Genomic DNA, 21,481 nt, shown 5'->3' with positions numbered 1-21,481 from the left:
ACTGGGGGCACTACAGTGCGGCATTATATGTACTGGGGGCACTACAGTGCGGCATATGTACTGGGGGCACTACAGTGCGGCATATGTACTGGGGGCACTACAGTGCGGCATAATATGTCCTGGGGGCACTACAGTGCGGCATAATATGTACTGGGGGCACTACAGTGCGGCATAATATGTACTGGGGACACTACAGTGCGGCATAATATGTACTGGGGACACTACAGTGTAGCATAATATGTACTGTGTTGAATAATGTGAACTAGGGCACTACTATGGGGCATAAGATGAACTAGGGCACTACTATGGGGCATAAGATGAACTAGGGCACTACTATGGGGCATAAGATGAACTAGGGCACTACTATCGGGCATAAGATGAACTAGGGCACTACTATGGGGCATAAGATGAACTAGGGCACCACTATGGTTAATAAAATGAACAACAACTGCAGAGAGGCGTTTCTCTAAAAGCACTGGAGACAAGGTCCCCTTCAAAATTTTGTTATGGGGTCCACAAAGTTCTGGCTACGCCCCTGTCTAGGTGTAATAACAGATCAGCAGGCCTTTTAAACACGCAAACAGGAAAACAAAGCAGGGGGAGCTGCAGGCAGCCCATCGCTGGATTCATTATACACAATAGCAATCTCATCTGATCAGGTTTAATTGAGGAGACTGCAAGAACCTATGGATTGCTGGCCTCGGTGAGTACCTATTGGACCTGTCCTGGTAAACTCAGAGCGAGTGCTACAGTACTGAAACACTGAAAGAAACCCCAGCACATGATAAGGGAGAGGCTTTACGCTGCCTATTAATCAAAGTCCTTGTTATATAATCCGGAGACGGAGATGCTGCGTACACTGCTGCACAGTACAAATAGGTCAGAAAGGCTCATTTTCCAAGCAGAAAGTCTGCAGAGCAGCAATGCTTCCTGACAGCTGCACAAGGTGCACAGCCGCCTGTCAGGTCTATGGCAATACCACTATACTGTGCCTACACTTACAGGTGGGCGGATACGCCGTTAACCGCGCATACTGGGAACTGTAAAAATGCGGCTTTGAAATCCAAGCTACTAGAGCTGTGCTTGGCTTGTACGCTTGTCTGTTCTCTATCCTGAGTGACAGCGGGATGGTCTTTATAACAAGGGGCAGTTTTGTAGGTTTCACGATTTCTATTACACCGGACAAAGTCCTTTCTGGCAATTGGAAGGTGTGAAACGCGCATCATTACCCGTGTGGTTTGTGGCGAGAGGAGCGGCTGATAGAGCTTCGGCAGGGAAAGTCTCCCCAGCAGGAGCGGCTTCCTCCCCAATCCATCTCATTCACATTGATTCCCACAACACAAGGTCTCGCTGTTACATATTAGTGCTAGGCACACTCTTCCTGGGGTAACCCAATCAGGCCGACTCCTCCCATCAACCGGGGGCCATGGTGGCCAGAATTACATGCACTTCCCCCAAAATGGCCACAAAACCCTAAGTAATAAATGGCTCTTAGGCCCGTATTCAATTAGAGGCGAAAAGTAGGAAAGGTTTCGCCTGCCTGACTTTCCGCCTCCGTCGCCTGTATCAGAGGTGAAAACTTTTTGTGCGCGCCCCCGCTTTACGCCCTATTCAATTCCAAACCACGTGAAAACGAAAAGCGGTGAATGCGGAACAGGCGGAAAGTACTGTCAGAAGTGGGGAAGTCAGTCTGTACCCCAAAAACAGATGCACCAATGTACATGTGTACTAGTACCCCTAATAAAAGTGTTTGGGGCACTTAAGTAGTTCAAATAGCTTCTTATTAGCGTCTTTGCACAAGTGGTGAAGAACGGCATAAAGCTGTATTTTTTTGTGAAAATAAGGAGTCCAGTTAAATTTGGGGTACTTGAAAATGGGTGCTAGCATATTTAAATGTTTCTAAAGTGAACTTTTAAATTTTGTTTCAAAAAGACGCACCTGCTACATGCGCCTGCAATCCCCCAAAACACTTGACCCATCCTCGCAGACCCCCAAGAAGAAGTCTATTTTGCTAGTTTTTAGGCTTGTCCCCCCACTTTTTACTTTTTCATCCCAAAAATTTAAAGTACTTTTTTGGGGAGCTTTTCATATATTTTTTTTTTTTAAATCTCAAGACTCTTCCCCACATTTGCACCCCAAAATAAAAATGTTGCCCTTATTATCACCTGCTATTCATAGGAGATTCTTGTTTTGAGTTTAGGCGAAATCGTCCTGGAATTGAATATGGAGATACTCTGAAAACAGACGGAAAGTCCGAATCCGCGGAAACTTTTCGCCTCTAATTGAATACGGCCCAGAATGATTGTCTTTTATGACCTTCTAGAAAAGACTGTAGGGTTCACTGTTCATTTAACACACTCATAATAACGAACTATCCCCAATTTCCACTAATCCTGCTTAAACACAACCCTAGAGAGGGGCGGACTGTACCCGTCTTCTGCCCAATGTTCCTCTGCTTCCCCCTCCTGCAATGTCACTGCCTGCACAGGTGTCGGGAGCATGCAAGCTCAATACAGACCTCGACACGTGTGAGACTAGATGGTGCATGCGTACATGTGTGTGGTAATGCACCATGGGACCAGGAGGATAATGGGAGTTTTGGGCCCAGCCTTAGAAAGCCTGGGCCCTACTGCTGGGAACCCTAGCAAGTAGGTAAGTATCCTGTTCTCTACTTTCTCCACCTCCCCATCATAAATTAAGGAGAAATAAGATCAGATTATCTCAGGCACTGTATATGGGACGGTTTGCGAGATTGTAATATGCAACCGGAATGGTTATACAGCACCAGAATTATGGGAGGGTGATACTGGTAAAAGTATTATTATATCGCTGTGCTAGACTGTGATACTAGGATATAGCTGTATAGGAATGACAAGCTAATACTTTATGTGATGCAATAAAAGGAATATGGACCTCATTCAGAGTCGGTCGTAGCGGCCGCACGGTCGTACGCCACCGATGTTCGCTAAACTGCGCATGCGTAAAGTTCGCAATGCGTGTGCGCAAACTAGCTGCTACGATCAGAAATTTCTCTCTCCTTGAACACAGCCAGGTCGGTAGTTTGAGTGACAGGATGAGGCGTTTGTGGGTGGTAACAGGGGAAGGTGCTTGAAAACGGGGGAGTGGAGATCCGAACGCAGGCGTGCCTAATTATGCGAACGGCATTTTATGGGAGTGCATAATTAAAGTAGTGTCATAGCACACGTGACATGGGAGGTTTTTACACTGACATGATCGTAGAGCTTAAGAGAGGGGATGGTCAACCTTAAGCTCTACGACCAGTTCCGATGGTCTTGATTAATCCTTATACGCCCGGAGAGGACGTGTAATGCGTACGAGAAGGGGGCGTATTTTTTTGACTTCCGGCCGCTTCTTCCCCTTGGTCGGTCAGCTACCGATCCGATCTTAGTGCATCATTTGCATATCCGGCCCCTTTTCCCGTACGACCATGCGGCCGCAACGACCAACTCTGAATGAGGTCCTATATGTGTATAAAATAATTGGGTAACATGATAATATAATGGAACCTTTGAATTACAGACATACACATGGATATAATTATCGTATGGCAGGCACAGGAGGAAATAAGTAATGGTGCTGCCCTCAGCGGCAGCACCGCTGGCACATCCCTCGTTACAGCCCTGGTTCCTTAAGAACTTCTTCCTTGTAACTTTGTATTCTGTACCTAAAGTTTACTTTACTTCAGAAAACAGTGAGAACGCAAGAGAGCCATTTATCCTGCAGCCATGAACCTGGAATGAGTGCGCTTTAATTACACAGTTAGGTGCAGATTCCTACCGACAAGCTGCGCTCAATAATTGCAGAACATCGCTCAGTGAACAATCTCATTGACTGATTCTGACACTTGACAAGATTTACAAATCAGCTGTGGGAGGCTGTGAGCTATGTAAACTACCAGCGGACCAGCTCCGTTATTCTGCCATGCCAAAGTCAAACAGGCAGGAATTGACTGAATGAATTAAACGGCAACTCAGCTTAAAAGTGACCAGAATCATTTTTGCCAGATTCAGATGTACAATATTAGGGTCCACAAGTTACTGGAGTGAGGGACTTCTGCTTGACATGAATACTTGAAATAGGCCATCATTTGGATGGAACAGGAGGTGATATTGGAGCGATCACCCTGAAAACGGCAGATTTACCCACAGCGGAACCATACGGTGAGTTATATTGTGCACATTGGGCAAGCATCATGACAAATATTCAGAATTCCTAATGTGTGCTTGAGATACCACTAGATGACTTTGCTGAGGAAAGTAGACTATTGTGCACATTGGTAGCAATTGCACGTCCCCCCCCCCCCCCAATTTATAATCTGAGAGTCCCCACTGTAAATTACACTACAGATTGCTCATCCTGACCACTGTATCCTATCTAGTGCTCCTATCTGGTACTGCTACGGGCAGGATGAACAACCTGTGGAACTATTTATTCAGTGGTTATCATTGGTTATTTTCTATGTTTCCCATGGTGTCTTACTTCCATGTACTGCTAGTCTCACACACACTGCAACCTGTGTAGTGCACCCAAGATGGCTGCCTCACCTGGTGCTCTAGTGTGTACGATGAACAATGAATGGTTCTGATGATTTTGTAATCAGAATTGTGTATCTCACTTAAGTATTCTGTCGTACCCCTATTATGTGTTGTCTCGTCCATGAATGGCCTATTCCGTCCAGTGAAACCTATGTAGTGCGTCCAAGATGGCTGCCTCGTATGGTAACTTCGTGGGCAGGATAAATGAGCCTTGTAATTTGTGACCCGAAATGGCTGCCACAACTCTGTGCTTGGTTTTCTGCAAATCTAATCCTTTGTTTTATGTGCATTGTTTCTGTAAAGCTAAACCTCTGAATTAAGGGCCTGATTCAGAGCCGCTCGTAAGCGGCCGCTCGTTCGCACTGAGCGATGTTCGCACAACTGCGCATGCGTACGGATTGTAATACGCATGCGCGAAACAGTCAGTGCGGCCGAAAATCGTTTGTTCGCTATATAGCGAATGCCTGCTACTTTGAGTGACAGAATGAGGCGTATGTGGGTGGTAACAGGGGAAGGTGCTTGAAAACGGGGGAGTGGAATTCAGAACGCAGGCGTGCTTAAAGGTCAAAACGGGCGTTTTAAGGGTGTGCATAATTAAAACAGCAGCGTCATTGACCACGTCACTGGGTTATTTTATAGTCAGAACTGCTCGCAAGATAGCGGTAGGAAAAACCAACCACAAGAATAGCGAGCAGTTCATAGGCTGTTCGATGTACTCGATTAATCTAATAAATAGCGGACATGACGTATGGTGCGAGCGGTCAGGGGGCGTATTTTTCAAAATATCGACCGCAAGTTTTGCTCGCTCGTTCAGACTTAGAGGCGTGAACAGACCGCAATGAGCGAACGGTTCATTTGAATAGCCACCCCTTGTTTTTGAACGAACGACGGCAAATAGCGAGTGGCTCTGAATGAGGTCCTATGTTCGTGATTTCTGTACAGAGTCTGGAGGAGTCCTTTTGCAGAAAAGCACAAATATAAATAAAATGATTACTATTATTATACTAGCTGTAATGCCTGGTTTTTATAGATTTATTTTTTCTCTTTGTCCCCACTACCCTGCTCTCTTTCTTACCTCTCTCCCAACTCTCTCTCTACCACCAAAACTTTCACCTCACCTATTTCTCCCTCATCCCCTTTTCTATCCCAAAACTTCACCTCTCCTTCGCCCTCCTCCACTGTGTCTTTCTATCACCACCCTCTCACTCACCGATGACATGGTGCATTATTCTCCTGGAATATTCCATCCTTGTAGTCCACGAAGGGCAATGCAACGTATCAGTACCCGATCAATGACGTGTTCAGGCGGACCAGCGGACCCAACCCACACCACGTGAACACACCCCACACAATTATGGAACCAGCACCAGCCTGCCTGGAGTCTTGTTGACAACTGGGGTCCATGGCCTCATGGAATCTGCCCGTGAACCCTATTATCAGCCTGAAACAACTGGAACCATGGCTTATCAAACCACGCCACATGTTGCCAGTCCTCCTGGGTACAATTAGAGATGTCACCAGCCAAGTGAGGCACTGTGTTCTGTGTCGTAGTGTTGACAGGGACACTCTGGTGGGTCTTCTACTCCCATATCCCATGGAAGCTAAAGAACGCTGCACTGACCTGCTGGGTGTGCGTCTGGTACCTCCGGCATTGAATGTGGATGTGATTTGAGCCATTGTCGCTTGTCTGTTATCATGGACATTTCTGGCCTGATGCGGCTGGTCACAATCATTATGCACCCGTGGTCGGCCACTGCACTGTGCATGGTGGGTGGTGGTGCCTTCCATGAGGTATACCCGTTACACACGTCACATTGTAGCTCGAGGAATGTTGAATGTCCGTACAACTTCGGAAATCGAATGTCCCATCCATCGGGCACCCACCATCATGCCCCGTTCGAACTCCAATAATTCACGCCACCTTACGATGAGCAGCCTAGCAGGTGTTCACACTGACTCTCCAGATGCAGGTCTGGTTATTTCCAAGACATCACAGTACGATGACGCCACCTACTATTACCTTTAACACATGCACACCTATATCTAGAGTGGTGTGATTTTTTTTTCCGATCCATCTCACACTTTGTAACTTTCCGCGCACACTTTTTATAAGCAGTGCAGAAATATTCCGACATAATGTATGCACTTACTAGAACAAAATATGCAAGAAAAAAAAAAACCTCAAAGAACCAACTACGTGTCATAAACCCTCTAATAAAACCGGGTCTTGTATAAAAAGATTAACCTTCCAGGGTCCCATCAGTGAGATACAATAAAACTTTTATCAGCCTTCCCTATGCAGAGATGTCCCCAGAGATCAGCCACATCTTAGAGAAGGAAAGTCACTTTCGGCTGGCTGGCTGGCTTGATTGGCACATTTCAAGACGACAGACGCTTACGTTCAGGGGTCATTCTCAGGGCAAAAAAACTGCGGTTAATAATGGAAAGTGTACCAATACTGTCTTCTAAAAAGGTGATATCAGGATGGGAGAGACCGCGCTCATTTATGGTGCAAGAAAAAACAAGCAGCGTCTTACTTACTGTAATGTAATGCTCTGAACTGAATTGTGTCCCTTGTGCGGGGCAGCTGCCCAAATTCGCAGGTTACCAACCTCCCAATTGACATAAAAATGATTGGGCATGACGGGCTTCAATGCAACTACCTCACCTCAATTGAAAGATACGCCCCTCACTGAAAGGTCATTATATTCATTCATGGCCTCCTCTGCCCAGATTCTATTACCTGGAAGCCCAATACTGGGGCACATGTGGGAACAGAGTAAATTGCTCATTTGCCCCTATAATAATATGTCCATAATTGCCAATAAGCTGCTCTGCTTTCTGGGTAAGAAAAGTCTGGTTCATCGTGAGGGGCGTGGTATGAAAAGCCAACATTTAGAATACAAACAGGTTCAGAATGACGACATGGACATAAGGACGGCAAGCAAAATACCCATATTCACAAATGTCGACAATCATAACGTCAACATTTACCGCGTTACGCCAGAATATCAACACTGCCGTCATTATATACTGGACTTTGATTTAGAATACAGAAAACACGAAATCACATCTAAATTAGTTTTGATATGCATAAAAATGAGGTTACTATACAAGTTTTATCCGAATTGTTTAACACTACTGTAATCAGGAACAGACCTCTCTTCTCTGTAAGGTCTCCCTGCCTTGTTATCTACAATGTGGCTGCAAAACGTATGTACTACTGCAATCAGGAAAAGACCTCTCTTCTCTGTAAGGTCTCCTGCCTTGTGATCTACAATGTGGCTGCAAAACATATGTACTACTGTAATCAGGAACAGACCTCTCTTCTCTGTAAGGTCTCCTGCCTTGTTATCTACAATGTGGCTGCAAAACGTATGTACTACTGTAATCAGGAACAGATCTCTCTTCTCTGTAAGGTCTCCTGCCTTGTGATCTACAATGTGGCTGCAAAACGTATGTACTACTGCAATCAGGAACAGACCTCTCTTCTCTGTAAGGTCTCCTGCCTTGTGATCTACAATGTGGCTGCAAAACGTATGTACTACTGCAATCAGGAACAGACCTCTCTTCTCTGTAAGGTCTCCTGCCTTGTGATCTACAATGTGGCTGCAAAACGTATGTACTACTGTATTCAGGAACAGACCTCTCTTCTCTGTAAGGTCTCTTGCCTTGCGATCTACAATGTGGCTGCAAAACGTATGTACTACTGTATTCAGGAACAGACCTCTCTTCTCTGTAAGGTCTCCTGCCTTGTTATCTACAATGTGGCTGCAAAACGTATGAACTACTGTAATCAGGAACAGACCTCTCTTCTCTGTAAGGTCTCCTGCCTTGTTATCTACAATGTGGCTGCAAAACGTATATACTACTGTAATCAGCAACAGACCTCTCTTCTCTGTAAGGTCTCCTGCCTTGTGATCTACAATGTGGCTGCAAAAAGCAGAGCCGTAACTACACTTTTTGGTGCACTGTGCCAGAAAGAGCATTGGCGCCCCCCTCATTTTTCAAAGGGACATAATGCACCCAAAAAAGGGCCATGGCCTCATGGGGAAGGGCCAGGGAAGAGATAGGAAAGGCCAGGAGATGCTGGGGATGAAATAAGAGGAAGCTACAAGCAAGAATGATAATAAAAAGAAAATTGACAGGCCCAAACAGCGCCCCCTGACCTGTGGCGCCCTGTGCGATGGCACCGGCCACACTACCCTAGCTACGGCCCTGGCAAAACGTATGTACTACTGTAATCAGGAACAGATCTCTTTCTCTGTAGGGTCTCCTGTCTTGTTATCCTACAGTGTGGCTGCAAAACATATGTACTACTGTAATCAGGAAGGTTTGGTCAATATGCTGAGCGATCATTCATAGAGATACCCAAAGACTATTTATCTGCAAAATCGACTTCCCATTAGCTGCTGGAACAGCGGAAATATTTATTGTATGAGCCTGTACCGGGGGAATGATAAATACAGGCTTCACCCTGAACAATCAGCATCCAGGAAAAATCTATTGGTTCATCTTTTATTGCAAAGTTTAAAGACAGAGATAAAAAAAACAAACGGAAAAAATTGTTTAAGCGGAACGGTGAGACTGCACATTACAATGAGGAACTGTACCCAATTTGTGTCTCACAGCTGAATTTTATTTTTCTAAAATACAATGTACCATGGTGGCGTAGTGGTTCACATTTCTGGCACACAGCACAGGGGTCCTGAGTTCAATTCCAAATCAAGGAATTATCTGTGTATTGTTAGTATTTTTTTCCCCATGGGTTTCCCTTCAGGTGCTCCGGTTTCCTCTCACACTCCAAAAACATACTGGTAGGGTCAATCGTGTTACAGACAAAATAATTAACCCTAGTGTGTGTCCATGTTATACTAACCATAGATCACAAGCTCCGGGGTCAGGGACTGATGTGAATGACTGAAGTATTCACTGTAGAGTGCTGCGTAATATGTGCTATACATATAACTGGCAATACGTATGTATATATTATTCTAGCAATTTGTCCCAGTGATGCTTATTTCCTTTATGATACAGATATATCAGGGAGGGAAAGGAGGTGCCCAACCTGTCCTGTACTTACTCTGCCGAAACTGGGTTACCTTGGGAATGCAACCTGTGGCTCGGCAGCTGGAGAAGAACTATGAGTCCCAGCACACCCAGCCTTTTACTAACAAAGCATACCAGGGTGACTCTCCACTCTGCACCTAGCTGTGGGCTGCCCAATTCTGATCTAGAATACTGTACTCTCTAACACAGATAACTTTGTCATTATATACACATATAACCTGTACATTAAGCAACCGATCCACCGCCATTACTCCATCAATTCCTCGACATGGAGCACATGCACAAGAACCCTTACCTGATATTGACCAATGCGTGGGTCACTTTGCTGGCAGGCTCTTTCCACTGACCTGCGTTGGTAGAAAGACGAAGCACTAACACAAAACAAAAGACGAAATAATAAGATATTGTACATGTGCCCATGTTAAAAAAAATATTCTTGTGGGGGGGGGGGGGGGGGATTGCTTGTTTGACAAAAGATGCTTAATACAAAGTACTACTGCACTAACATATTTCTCCTTTCATTCAGACTATAGTGTAATGCTCATTAATATAAAAGTGTCTTCTTGGAAACTAGAAAAGTACGTTTGCCAAAAAAAAACAAAAACAAAAAAAACAGGTGTTGCCATGGTTATAAGACAGTAAGGATACAGTATATTTGCTGATCAATGCAAAGTTACTTCAGGCTGCGTTGTAGTTGCTATAGTAACAGGGATATCAGACAAGCCTGGATCATGTGACTGTCACAGTTATAAAATAAATGCAACTAGCGGGACCTTACAGACTGTGCTTTATGGCACTGGGCAGGGGTGCGTGGCCAGGTACAGCAGGACAACATTCCCCTGTAAGCATGCCAGATGCAAGTAGGTATAGCAGGGTCAATTCATGATCACTGGTGTACAGGAAGGAAGGCAGAGACGACCACCAAGCATATACCAGCATTCGTTAAGCTAGGCCCAGTTAGACAATGACTGCAAACATCTGACTGCCTGCAATGCGTTACGGGATAGCTATCTCTGCAGAATTCACTGTCACCTACACACAACTATACATTGAACAGATGACACATAAACATGTTATATGTAGTGTGCAATGTCTGATATAGTCACATCTTTGCCAGCCAGTATGAAGTGTAATGCCTTCTGGGCACTTACCAATATCAGTGTCAATGCAAATCTCCTAACACTCTATGTTTAGCTCCCAAAGGGGTTGTGTGACCAGGTCACTTTGGTGGCATGATGTTATGATGCACTAAGTTACCCTGAACCCTCTATCCTTAATACACCTCCTGGCATTATCACACAGCACCAATTCTGAGCAGACGTGAGCAAGAAATACCACCAAACATTTCGGCAGGCAGGACAGTCCATATGCTAGTGAGAGTGTGAGCATGATATACACCAGCAGGAGTACTGTCAAGAAACATTCCGTGACATCATCAAACTGCCAGCATGCAGCACATTGGCTCTGATTGATCACATGATCTCAGTGTCACATGAACAGCCTGAGCGAGGACTAAAAATTAAATATTGATCACATCCATTAAATAATGAACGAGGACCTTACTACCTTGTCTCCCACTGTGATAAATGGTAAAAAGAATGAAAAAAAGTTACTCGTGAAACATAAAAAAAAAAAAAAGAAAACAGGAAACAACTTCTTGGAACTGTTTAACCCTTTAAAGTTTCTGATACTGATCGCCGTGAGTTCTGCTCTACTGTATCATGAATATTGCGCTGAAATGCCTCAGTGAAGATACAGCAAAGACCACATATATCAGCTGCGATTTCAGGTTACGTTGATCCACGAGATGGCTGCGTCCACCGTGAGCAGACTAAAGGCATGCTTTAAGGGTTACTGATCTTACTCTAGATTATGTTTAATGTCTGTTTCTTACCCATAGAGTAAAGATTGTCAAAGATCTGATGCATGCGGATGATTTCATAGTATAACTCATCGTAGCTGCTCGGGGTCGGGAGGAAGGTGTCTCCGTAGGTGATGAACATATTAAACAAGTTGATCACCTAAATACAAAAGCACAACATTCAGATTCCCGAGCAAATGAATATTATAGGGAACCTTAATACAGGGGTGTAGCTAGCTAGGAATGCTTGGAATCGGCATGAATTACCGCTGGACCCCTGGCCAGCGGTTCAAATCCCGTCAGCGTGTGGCCGACAGAGGAAGAAATCCCGATCGTCCCTAGGTAAGTATTCACTAACCTAATCTACCCCCTAAGCCTCCTTTAGGATGCCTAACCCTAACCTTACCCCCCTGTGCCTAACCTAGTGCCTAAACCTAACCCCCCCTTCCCCGCAACCTAAGTCCCCCGGGGGGTGCCTAACCCTAACCTCCCCTCCCGGTGGTGCCTAACCCTGACCCTCCCTCCACCTAGCCTAACCTCCCGGGGGGATGCCTAACCCTAAGTACCCCCCCCCCCCCCAGAAGCCCGAAAACCTAAACCCCCCCCTGCGGCTGTCCGCTGCGGCGCTCGGCATCCGCTCGATCGGGATGCTGGGCTCCCGACGTCTGCAAATGACAGGCGTCTGTCATGCGTCCCTAGTCGGGATAACAATGTCTGGAAGCCGGCGGTCGGCATTCCATCCGCTGGCTTCCTGAATGTATACCGAATGCTTACACCCCAGTTCTATAGCTAAAATCCACCTTGCACTCCGTACTCACTATGCTTTCTTGCTGTGACCACAAAGTTACAATATAACCTACACAGAACATAGAAGTATTATATAGTTTTCCAGATATACAGAGATTACACCTCCATTGTATCCCATATCCCCAGCTCTGTTATTAGACACATATGGTAGCAATGTTATAATATCTTGCTTACAATTAATGCCCAAAGCCCTACCAACACTTCTATCTAAACACGTTCACATTTTGGTTAAAGAAGTAATGTGGCAATACATTAAATAAAGTTCCTTTAGGCTGCAAAAAAATTAAAATAAAAATCTAAAACACAATAGATTAATACCAATACTGTAACACTAACAGGAGAGGGAGGATAGAGTTCACGCCACAGAGAGTGCAGAGCATTCAGGCCAGAAACAGCAGCGCAGAAATAGGATAAACTGCCAGGTAAAGGGATATTACAGCAGAGGCAACGATTTCAGCACATAAATGACGACTGGTGCACAGAGAAGAGGCGCAGGTGACACTCATAAGCAGATAGGTTTAGGCAAATTATATAGTGAGAGTATGGTCTGTTTTGGCCTCTGCTGCCTCAGCTGTCACTCATAGCATCCATCGGTCCATGCCCCAACCTTACATCTATCCTCCATACGCTACAAGTCGCGCCACACATAACGTGGGAGCTCTGTCTGTCTCGGTAGCGCTGAGCGTCTTTCGTGTGACTTTTTACCTTCAAATGCGTCTTATTCACACAGCGATGCGAGCTAGCACAAGCAGCTTCTGCTGATTAAAATGACTTGCAGCATGCCTAGGTTCTCTGTGCATCTGCATGTGAAATGCTATGTTACAGTGTCAGTAACACTGTAACGTAGCGTTTCGAATGCAGCTCTGGGAAGTGATAAAGTGCAGAGTGATAAACGACCGACCAATCAGCTACCAACTGTCATATATTCAAACACAGCCTGTACTGACATTTGGGAGCTGAGTGGCTGGTCGTTTATCACTCTGCACTTTATCACTTTCCAGACATCTGCCCCATTATCTGATGAGGACTAGGGGGCAGGTTATTGGCTCACTTAAAGACACCAGCCCTTGTGTTCAGTACCATAAAATTCATTATTACCTTCTCCACAGGGTACACCACTCTCCTTTGTCCCTATTTACAAATTGTGTCCACATACATCTAGCCTCCCTGCACGTTAAACAGTCCTTCTAATCGTGCCATGTGGGTGTATCTGCATGCGAAATGCTACGCTACAGTGTTACAGACACTGTAACGTAGCGTTTCGCAGGCAGATACACCCGCCGACGCACAGAGAACATAGGCATCCTGCGTGTCATTTTAATCAGCAGAGGCTGCTTGTGCTAAATATTTGCATCGCTGTGTGAATAATACTCATTTGAAGGTACAAAAGTTGCACAAAAAGACGCTCGTGCTACCAAGTCACGCCACGACATAGCGCGAATAGAATGGCTGTTAAAGGAGGCTAGATGTATGAGGACACACCTCCAAAAAACAAGAGATATGGTAAGAACTTACCTTTGTTATCTTTGTTTCTACGAAGTCCATAGGGTCCACAGGGTTGACCTCGTTTTGCTGGCGAGCTCTCCGGAGGTACTGCTTCAACATCTCCACCTGACGATTGCTTGTCTGCAAGCGCACGGGTGGTTGATAAATTGGAGAAAGTCCTCCCTGTAGCCGTGCATTCTGGCTCCGAAGATGTGCAGCCATGATCGTCATCACTTTGGTGAAAACCCTTGGTGCCGTGGAGAGGCCAAAGGGTAGCGCCCGAAACTGATACTGTAGTATAGAAAACCTCAGATACCGCTGGTGCGAAGGTGCTATCGGAACATGGAGGGAGACCATGTAATCCCCAGGTTCCATCGCCAGAATGATGGAACGCAACGTTTCCATCCTGAATTTGGGAACTCTGAGGAATTTGTTCAGAGACTTCAAATTGAGGATAGGGCGATGAAAACCATTGGGTTTCTGCACCAGAAACAGAGTAGAGTAGTACCCCGTCCCTCGTTGTGATTGAGGAACAGGAACAATGACCCCTGCTTTCAGCAAGGACGCTATAGCTTCCTGAATCTGCAAAGCTTTGGTTTTGTCCTGAGAAGGACTCGTGCAGAAAAACTGGTGGGGCGGTCTGTGCCGAAAAGACAGGACGTACCCCTGGGAGACCACTTCTCGAACCCAGGCATCCGTGGTGGTATTGTGCCAGCACTGGGCAAATTGAAGAAGTTGGCCTCCCACTCTGGGGTCCCCAAGAGGGAGGCCTGTCCCATCAGGCAGAAGGTTTCTCCTCTTGCTTGGAAGAAGGGCGCCTGGCACTCCAGGCCTGCTTCTTGGGCTTAGAGGCGGTCTTGGTTGCCGACTGCGTCGGGAAGGACTGACCTTTGGCCTGAACCCAAAAGGACCGAAAAGCGGAGCTCCTCACCTTAGCAGGTGCAGAAGCCGAAGGAAGGAAGGCTGACTTGGATTTAGCTAGAGTATCCACTATTTTGTCCAAGTCTGGACCAAATAGCAACTCCCGTCAAAAGGTAAGGCCTCCAGGCCCTTTTTAGAGTCTGCGTCAGCTCTCCAGGACCGCAGCCACAAGGACCGACGAGCAGACAGCTGCAGCCGAAACCCTAGAGGTCAGCAGGCTGGCATCTAATGATGCTTCCCCAATATAGGAAGCCGCATCTCTCATCTGTCCTATTAACGCTCTCTGGATATTCGGAGCATCGTCTGGAAAAGTATTCTCTAAAGCGTTGGCACAGCTCTCAATGGCTTTGGCCACCCAAGAGATGGCCATGGACGGACAGGTCACTTCCCCAGAGAGAGAGAGTAGATAGACTTTAAACAAGTCTCCACTTTCCTGTCCGTGGGTTCCTTCAGAGAAGAGTTAGACGGCAATGGCAATGTAGCGCTTTTAATTAAGCGGGTGACATGGGCCTTTTTAAAATTAGGATACTTCAACCTAGGAGCCGGTGCATCCTCCTCTATGTGAAGGATGGCCCGCACCGCCCTAACCAATGCCGGCACATTAATGGAGGACTTAGTCTCCACCTCCTGGGCCATGGCATCCGAGTCAGTGTCCTCATGTACTTCTTCGTCATCTGAAGACACGTCCGTGTCAGTTAACTGCGCAGCCAGTGAAGCCATAACGGGGCACTTGGATGCCTTTGAGGGCATGTCACTTTGTAACATCGACTGAAAAGCTGAAGACGAGGCCACCAGACTCTGAACAGTACATCCACCCAGGGTGGAGGAACCGCCTGATAAGGCACCATGGCCTGCTGCGCCACTGAGGGAGACTGTACGTACACAGGCAACCCCGAATAAGGACCTACAGTCTGATACCCGGGGGGAGACTGCAATAAATGCGTAACACCCGGGGAATGGGGGCTGGCAGACTGGGGCAACGCCCTAGTAGGGACTGCAGTCGGGACTGCTAAACGGTCCGTGATTGACGCCAGCACCTGCGAAAAATCACCCAAGGAGGATCCTGTGACATAGGGGGTTTAGAGGGGGCCCGGCACCAGCTGGCACCGCCCGCACAGACCATCCTGTGATAAATCATCCCTAGCAAACCCCTGCCGAACAGCGTCGGCAAGAAAACAACACAGGAGCCACGGAGGGCTCAATCTCCTCATCAGACATGACACAATAAATTTGCAATAAATATGCATCACCGAGAAGAGGTGAGGCGTATAACACCTGCGCCCGCCCAAGTATGCAACACAAACAGCCCACAAAAGGTACTGAGTAGCACACCGCTGTATGTGACTGACCTCACAAATACTTTGATTTATATAAGTGAAGTACACAGAAAAACGCTCCTCCCCCACACACCTGCCGGGCCGTAGGAGAAGGAAAGGGATAGGTATAAGCTGACAGTAAGTAGAAATAAGTCACAGACAGACAGCACTAGCAAAAGTCACATACAATGCAGAGAACATATACTCACTGCACCTTTCGCTACAATCAACCGCCCAGATTCAGTGTCTGAGAGGGCTATAGCGCTATGTACACTGTCCTTTAGCAGGGGAGAGGTACACAGGGGGACCGGTCCACTTGTACCGCCTGGGAGATCTGTGATGCTTGCCAAAAGAAGATGGCCGCCGGAGACCTCAGAGGAGTGGCCGCAAGATAAGAGCAGCTCAGCGACGCCAGACCCGAGTAGAAAGGCGCGCTGGGCTGAGGGGAGGAGCTGCTAGACAGGAAAGGCTGCCTCCCCTGGCTAGCTAGTAACCCCAGGGTGCCGGTTCCCGCAGCCAGCCTGTCACCCTGGTGGTCTATCGGTCACGCGGGGTATGCCTCTCAGAGGGGGAGCCCGCCACCGCTGCTAGCGCCTCCGGTCTGTCCCCAGAGACTGAAGGCATCCGACTGCATTTTGAGTACCTGCGGGCCGCTGCACTCGGCGACCCGTGGCTTACCTGATCCCCGACACTTCCGGCAGCAGTCGAAGGGAGTCCCCAGAGCCTGGCTAGTACAGACTCTGGGGTCCCGCCGCGATCCCCAGATCTGTACTGGCGTCGCGGCGCCAGCGGGGAATAGGAGCGGAAGCGTGGACGTCCTAAAGTAAGTCTGATGCTGCAGCTCTAAACAGTGTAAAACAAGAAAAAAAAAAAAAAAAGCTTTTCATCTTTAAAAATAAGCTTAGGGTCTGCTCCTGCAGCCCCACTGCAAAAGGGTGACCAGACTCTGGCCGGGCACCAACTAAAACTGAGGTGCCTGTGGCTCGGGGGCAGGGTATAGAGGAGGATGGACCCAACTGCATCCTGGGAGCAGCAAAAGCTTTAACTGTGTGGTGCCCTTTGATCCAGATCCAGCTATACCCCAAGGTCAACCCTGTGGACCCCCTATGGACCCTGAAGTAGAAATACTTCTTCTACCTTTACGCCTCTCTTCAGTCAGCCTCCAGTAGCACCCACATGCTAAAGACAAATCACATTTACCCCTCCTATGTATAAAACTGAACTAAATATATTACCTGCCCATATTTGGAATCACCCCCCCCATGTTAGCTAAAGCTGAGAGACCCTCAATAACACCCACTCTACTTTTTATATCCCTCGCACAGATCTCTTCCAATAAGCTTCCATTGAGCTCTATTGCGATTTCCGTGAACCAGTGCAGTCTTGGACATTAAGGTTGTAGTTTTAATGCAAAAGTGTAAAAAGCAAACCAACCTTATTGTGCCTTTTAAATTATTGGCACTTTAAATCGTAAATCACAGTGACTGTGCCGGTACACGGAAATCTCACTCGTATACCCCATGGATGGAGTTGATCTTGCAGCATCAACAACTGTGGTGGAAACCAGCTCATAGCAGTGGATAATTGCGGGGGAGACGGAAACCTGTCTTCTAAATGAAGATGGAACATTAGATTAACTAAGTAGCAGTGGGCAATGTATTTTTATTTACATGATTCATACATGAAAATGTTGGGGTTCAGTGGTCCATTAAGAGAGCCTTTCAGTCCCTAGACCACAGGTTTTCAAACTTGGTCCTCAGGACCACAAAGAGTGCATGTTTTCCAGGTCTCCTCACAGAATCATAAGTGAAATAATTAGCTTCACCTGTGGATTTTTTAAAATGTGTCAGTGAGTAATGACCACACCTGTGCACCTGCTGGGTGACCCAGAAACCGTGACCTGTGTGGGGTCCTGAGGAAAGAGTTTGAGAACCAGTGACCTAGAGGAATTTATTTCTAAAGGAGTGCAGGTTGGTTTCAATCAAAAGAGTAACAGTTGATGTCATAGGAGCCAGCTCTGTGGGTGCTCGGAAGCCCCCCGATATTTGTGCCACCACTATCCATGTGTAGGCATGGCACTTCTCAGTTATAGATTGGCACCCCCAATCGGAGACATGAGGCACTATCAAGTATTGGTGATGTCAGCAGTTTATAATACAACTAGTAAAGAGACCCAGCATCTACCCAAATCGCTGCTCTGCCCCCCCCCCCATTCCATCTCCGCCGTCCTGCTATGTAACGCGTTTCTCCTCCTCTCCTGGTTCCTGCTGGGCTAAGGTATGCCCGTCTCCCTAGCAGTCAGAGCCTTTGGGGCATGCACATGTTGGAGATGGATAATGATTATATAGATGCTAAGCTGAATCCTGGTGAATATTTGTCCCACTTATACAATAACTGAACCCTGCAGGCCACAGGTGAAGGTCAGCTTGCTAGTTATACGTACCATTAGTGCCAGAGTAAAAATGTTGTGCTTTGATAGTAGAACAGTCTCGTAAGACATGAGGAATTTCAACAGATTTATCAGTGCTGAAAAGAAGAGACAAAATAAGACATATTTGAAGCAATACAAGGTAAAACCTGCATATAACGCGAGGGGCTGATGTACAGCAAGTGCTGGAAAGTAATCACCGCATTGGGTTTTTAAGCCATTCTGCCGATTTCTGCCTCTGCGTTAGGAATTAGTTTGAAATGTCTCCTATGAATATTAGAGAGGAAATGGAAATGGATTGCTTGGACAGAGTATATTTACGCTGGGCCTGTGTGACCTTCTCCGAGCATAACTTTCCCTAGACTAACACTTTCCATAAAGACACAAGGCAATAATTCTCTAGCAGCAAACATACTGTTTACTAGGAAAGCGCGCAATGTCACAGAGGGTGTAAGAAGAAAATAATGTATTTCTAGGCTTCGTTCTACGACAAAATGGAGGATCAGGAGACCCGCAGGGGGCCTCTGAAAATGGCGAGAGGATGATCGACAAAGGTCTTTATTGCAGAGATTTGCATTAGGGTTTGGATGGATGGAGGCGTCATGACAAATATTAATGTAAGAGTATAACTTTAAATGGCCATATATAGTTCCTCTAAGACAAACTGGAAAGCAAATAAATGAGAAGACACCTGGAGGAATATTATACATGACTACTTATTTTGGTCCTCTCCTTCTCGGGTTTCTAAGCTCATTACAAAAAAAACCTGGCAAATTCAGAACTGTGGCCCTGATTCAGAGCCGGACGCTCTGACAGGGCCGTCCCTCCTACTTTTTGGAGCGGCCTCCTGGCCGCTCGCATAGCTGTGGGCGACCACCCACAGCTATAGCGAGCGGCCAGAATGATGGTCGCGATGGTCAAGACCATCGCGACCATCTGGCTTGCGACGAGACCCTTGCGGTAGGGTCTCGCTGCCGCAAGCCCTGGAGTGCTTTTGGCTCTATCAGAGCCAAAATCACTCCCACTGACATCACTAGTGATGTCAGTGGGGCCGGCCCCAGAAGGTAGGCGTTCCCACGGGAACGCCTCCGTCTGGGCAGCCACGCCCCCGGCAAGCCCACCAAAGGGGGCGTGCTGTCAATCACCATCGACAGCACCCCCCTTTGGTGCAAGACCAATAACGACGGCTTGGCCATAGTTATTCGGGTCTCGCGCATGCGCACGACGGAGCCGCCTCCGATGTGCGCATGCGCACTGGGGAAACATCGACCCGCTATGAAACAACAGACTATTAAGGCCCCCATTTAGGGTCAAAACTAAACTATATAGTAATAGTGTGGTCATTTCTGGTGTAGAAGAGCGATAACTTTCAGTCATCTACATTTTTCCAACTGGTTCGTCTGAGTCGACTGCCCATTTAACCAGCCATGACCATGGCTGGTTAAAACATGAGATTGCCAATCGTAGATGCTAGATAGACAAAATAAATGCACTAAAAAACATGAAAACAAAGTGAGGGGCAACCCAAGTTCAGGAGAGGGCTTACATTCTCTTATGCCCAAGTACCCGTTCCAATGCCTTATACCAGTGGCGGACAACAGGAAGATCTTCAGGGGTTTCACAGGTGTGATTTACTCACACAAGGTGCTATAGATTACCCTTCTGCAGAACGATTATACTGTATTACATTACAAGATCAGAGCAGCAGGTTTCCCTATGATTGGCCAGACAAACTGATGAGAAGACACCACCAGCCAATCACGGACTAACCTGCTGCTGACATCAGAAGCATTGAGAGGAGGTGACGCTACTATAGTTACGGAAGGCACAGTGGTTAGTGTTGCAACCTTGCTAGGCTTTGAGCCTGGGTTCCAGAGTCTATGTTGTCACAGTGTTTGTGCATTGGTTTCCAATGAATGCCTCCATCTCTCCTAAAGCCCAAACAAACCAGCAGGTTTATTGACTTCTAATGAAATAGGTCCTAATGTGTGTATGATTGCATTCCTGTAGTAGGAAAATTACACTCGAAGCCTCTCTAACATACCCGAAAATTATTATTGTACATAATGAGAAATAAAGCACGCAACACTAATACTTAGTGCCTTGCAAAAGTATTCACCCCTCCCCTTGGCTTTTTACCTTTTTTGTTACATTACAACCTGTAATTTATTTATTTTTTTATGTGATGGATCTGCGCAAAATAGTCTAATATGGTGAAGTGAAATGAGAAAAATATATATAAAAAAGAATCTTTATAAATAAAATTCTGAAAATTGGCATGTGCATATGTAAATCACCCCCTTTGCTATGAAGCCCCTCAAAAGTTCTGGTGCAACCAATTGCCTTCAAAAGTCACATAATTAGTGAAATGAAGTCCACCTGCGTGAAATCTAAGTGTCACATGATCTGTCAGTATAAACACAACTTTTCTGAATGACCCCAGAGGCTGCAACACCACTAAGCAAGAGGCATCACACCATGAGGACCAAGGAGCTCATAAGGGACAAAGTTGTTGAGAAATACAATTCTGGGTCGGGTTATAAAAGATAAAAAAAAATATCCAAATCTTTGATGATCCCCCAGAGCACCATCAAATCCATCATCATCATCATCAAATGGAAAGAACATGGTACCACAACAAACCTACCAAGAGAGGGCCGCCCACAAAAACTCACAGACCAGGCAAGGAGGGCATTAGTCAGAGAGGCAGCACAGAGACCAAAGGTAACCCTGAAGGAGCTGCAGAGTTCCACAGCAGAGACCAGTGTATCTGTGCATGTGACCACAATAAGCCGTACACTCCGTAGAGCTGGGCTTTATGGAAGAGTGGCCATAAAAAAAGCCTTTACTTAGTGATAAAAATAAAAAGACACGATTTGCCAAAAGGCATGTGGGCCACTCCTCAAATGTATGGAGGAAGGTGCTCTTGTCAAATGAGACTAAAATTTAACTTTTTGGCCACCAAGGAAAACACTGTGTCTGGCGCAAACCCAACACATCCCATCACCCCAAGAACACCATCCCCACAGTGACACAC

General features: G+C 46.4%; 1 protein-coding gene across 5 annotated transcripts in view; it reads right to left on the bottom strand.

The window, feature by feature from the left end:
* The window catches only part of ARMH3 (armadillo like helical domain containing 3), a 154,842-nt gene that overhangs the window by 31,551 nt on the left and 101,810 nt on the right, over window positions 1-21,481 (bottom strand). For all 5 annotated transcript variants that reach the window (XM_088449983.1, XM_088449982.1, XM_088449984.1 and 2 more), the window contains 3 exons: window positions 18,460-18,542; window positions 11,521-11,647; window positions 9,922-9,997 (listed from right to left, as the gene is read on the bottom strand). In XM_088449983.1, the coding sequence (XP_088306109.1) occupies window positions 9,922-9,997; window positions 11,521-11,647; window positions 18,460-18,542 (286 nt within the window). The remainder of the gene's footprint in view (window positions 1-9,921; window positions 9,998-11,520; window positions 11,648-18,459; window positions 18,543-21,481) is intronic.

This window comes from Taudactylus pleione, unplaced genomic scaffold, assembly GCF_031769625.1.
Source record: "Taudactylus pleione unplaced genomic scaffold, aTauple2 ptg000502l, whole genome shotgun sequence".
NCBI lineage: Eukaryota > Metazoa > Chordata > Amphibia > Anura > Myobatrachidae > Taudactylus > Taudactylus pleione.
The sequence above is the reverse complement of the archived record's forward strand: the minus strand, read 5'-3'. Positions and strand labels throughout refer to the sequence as shown.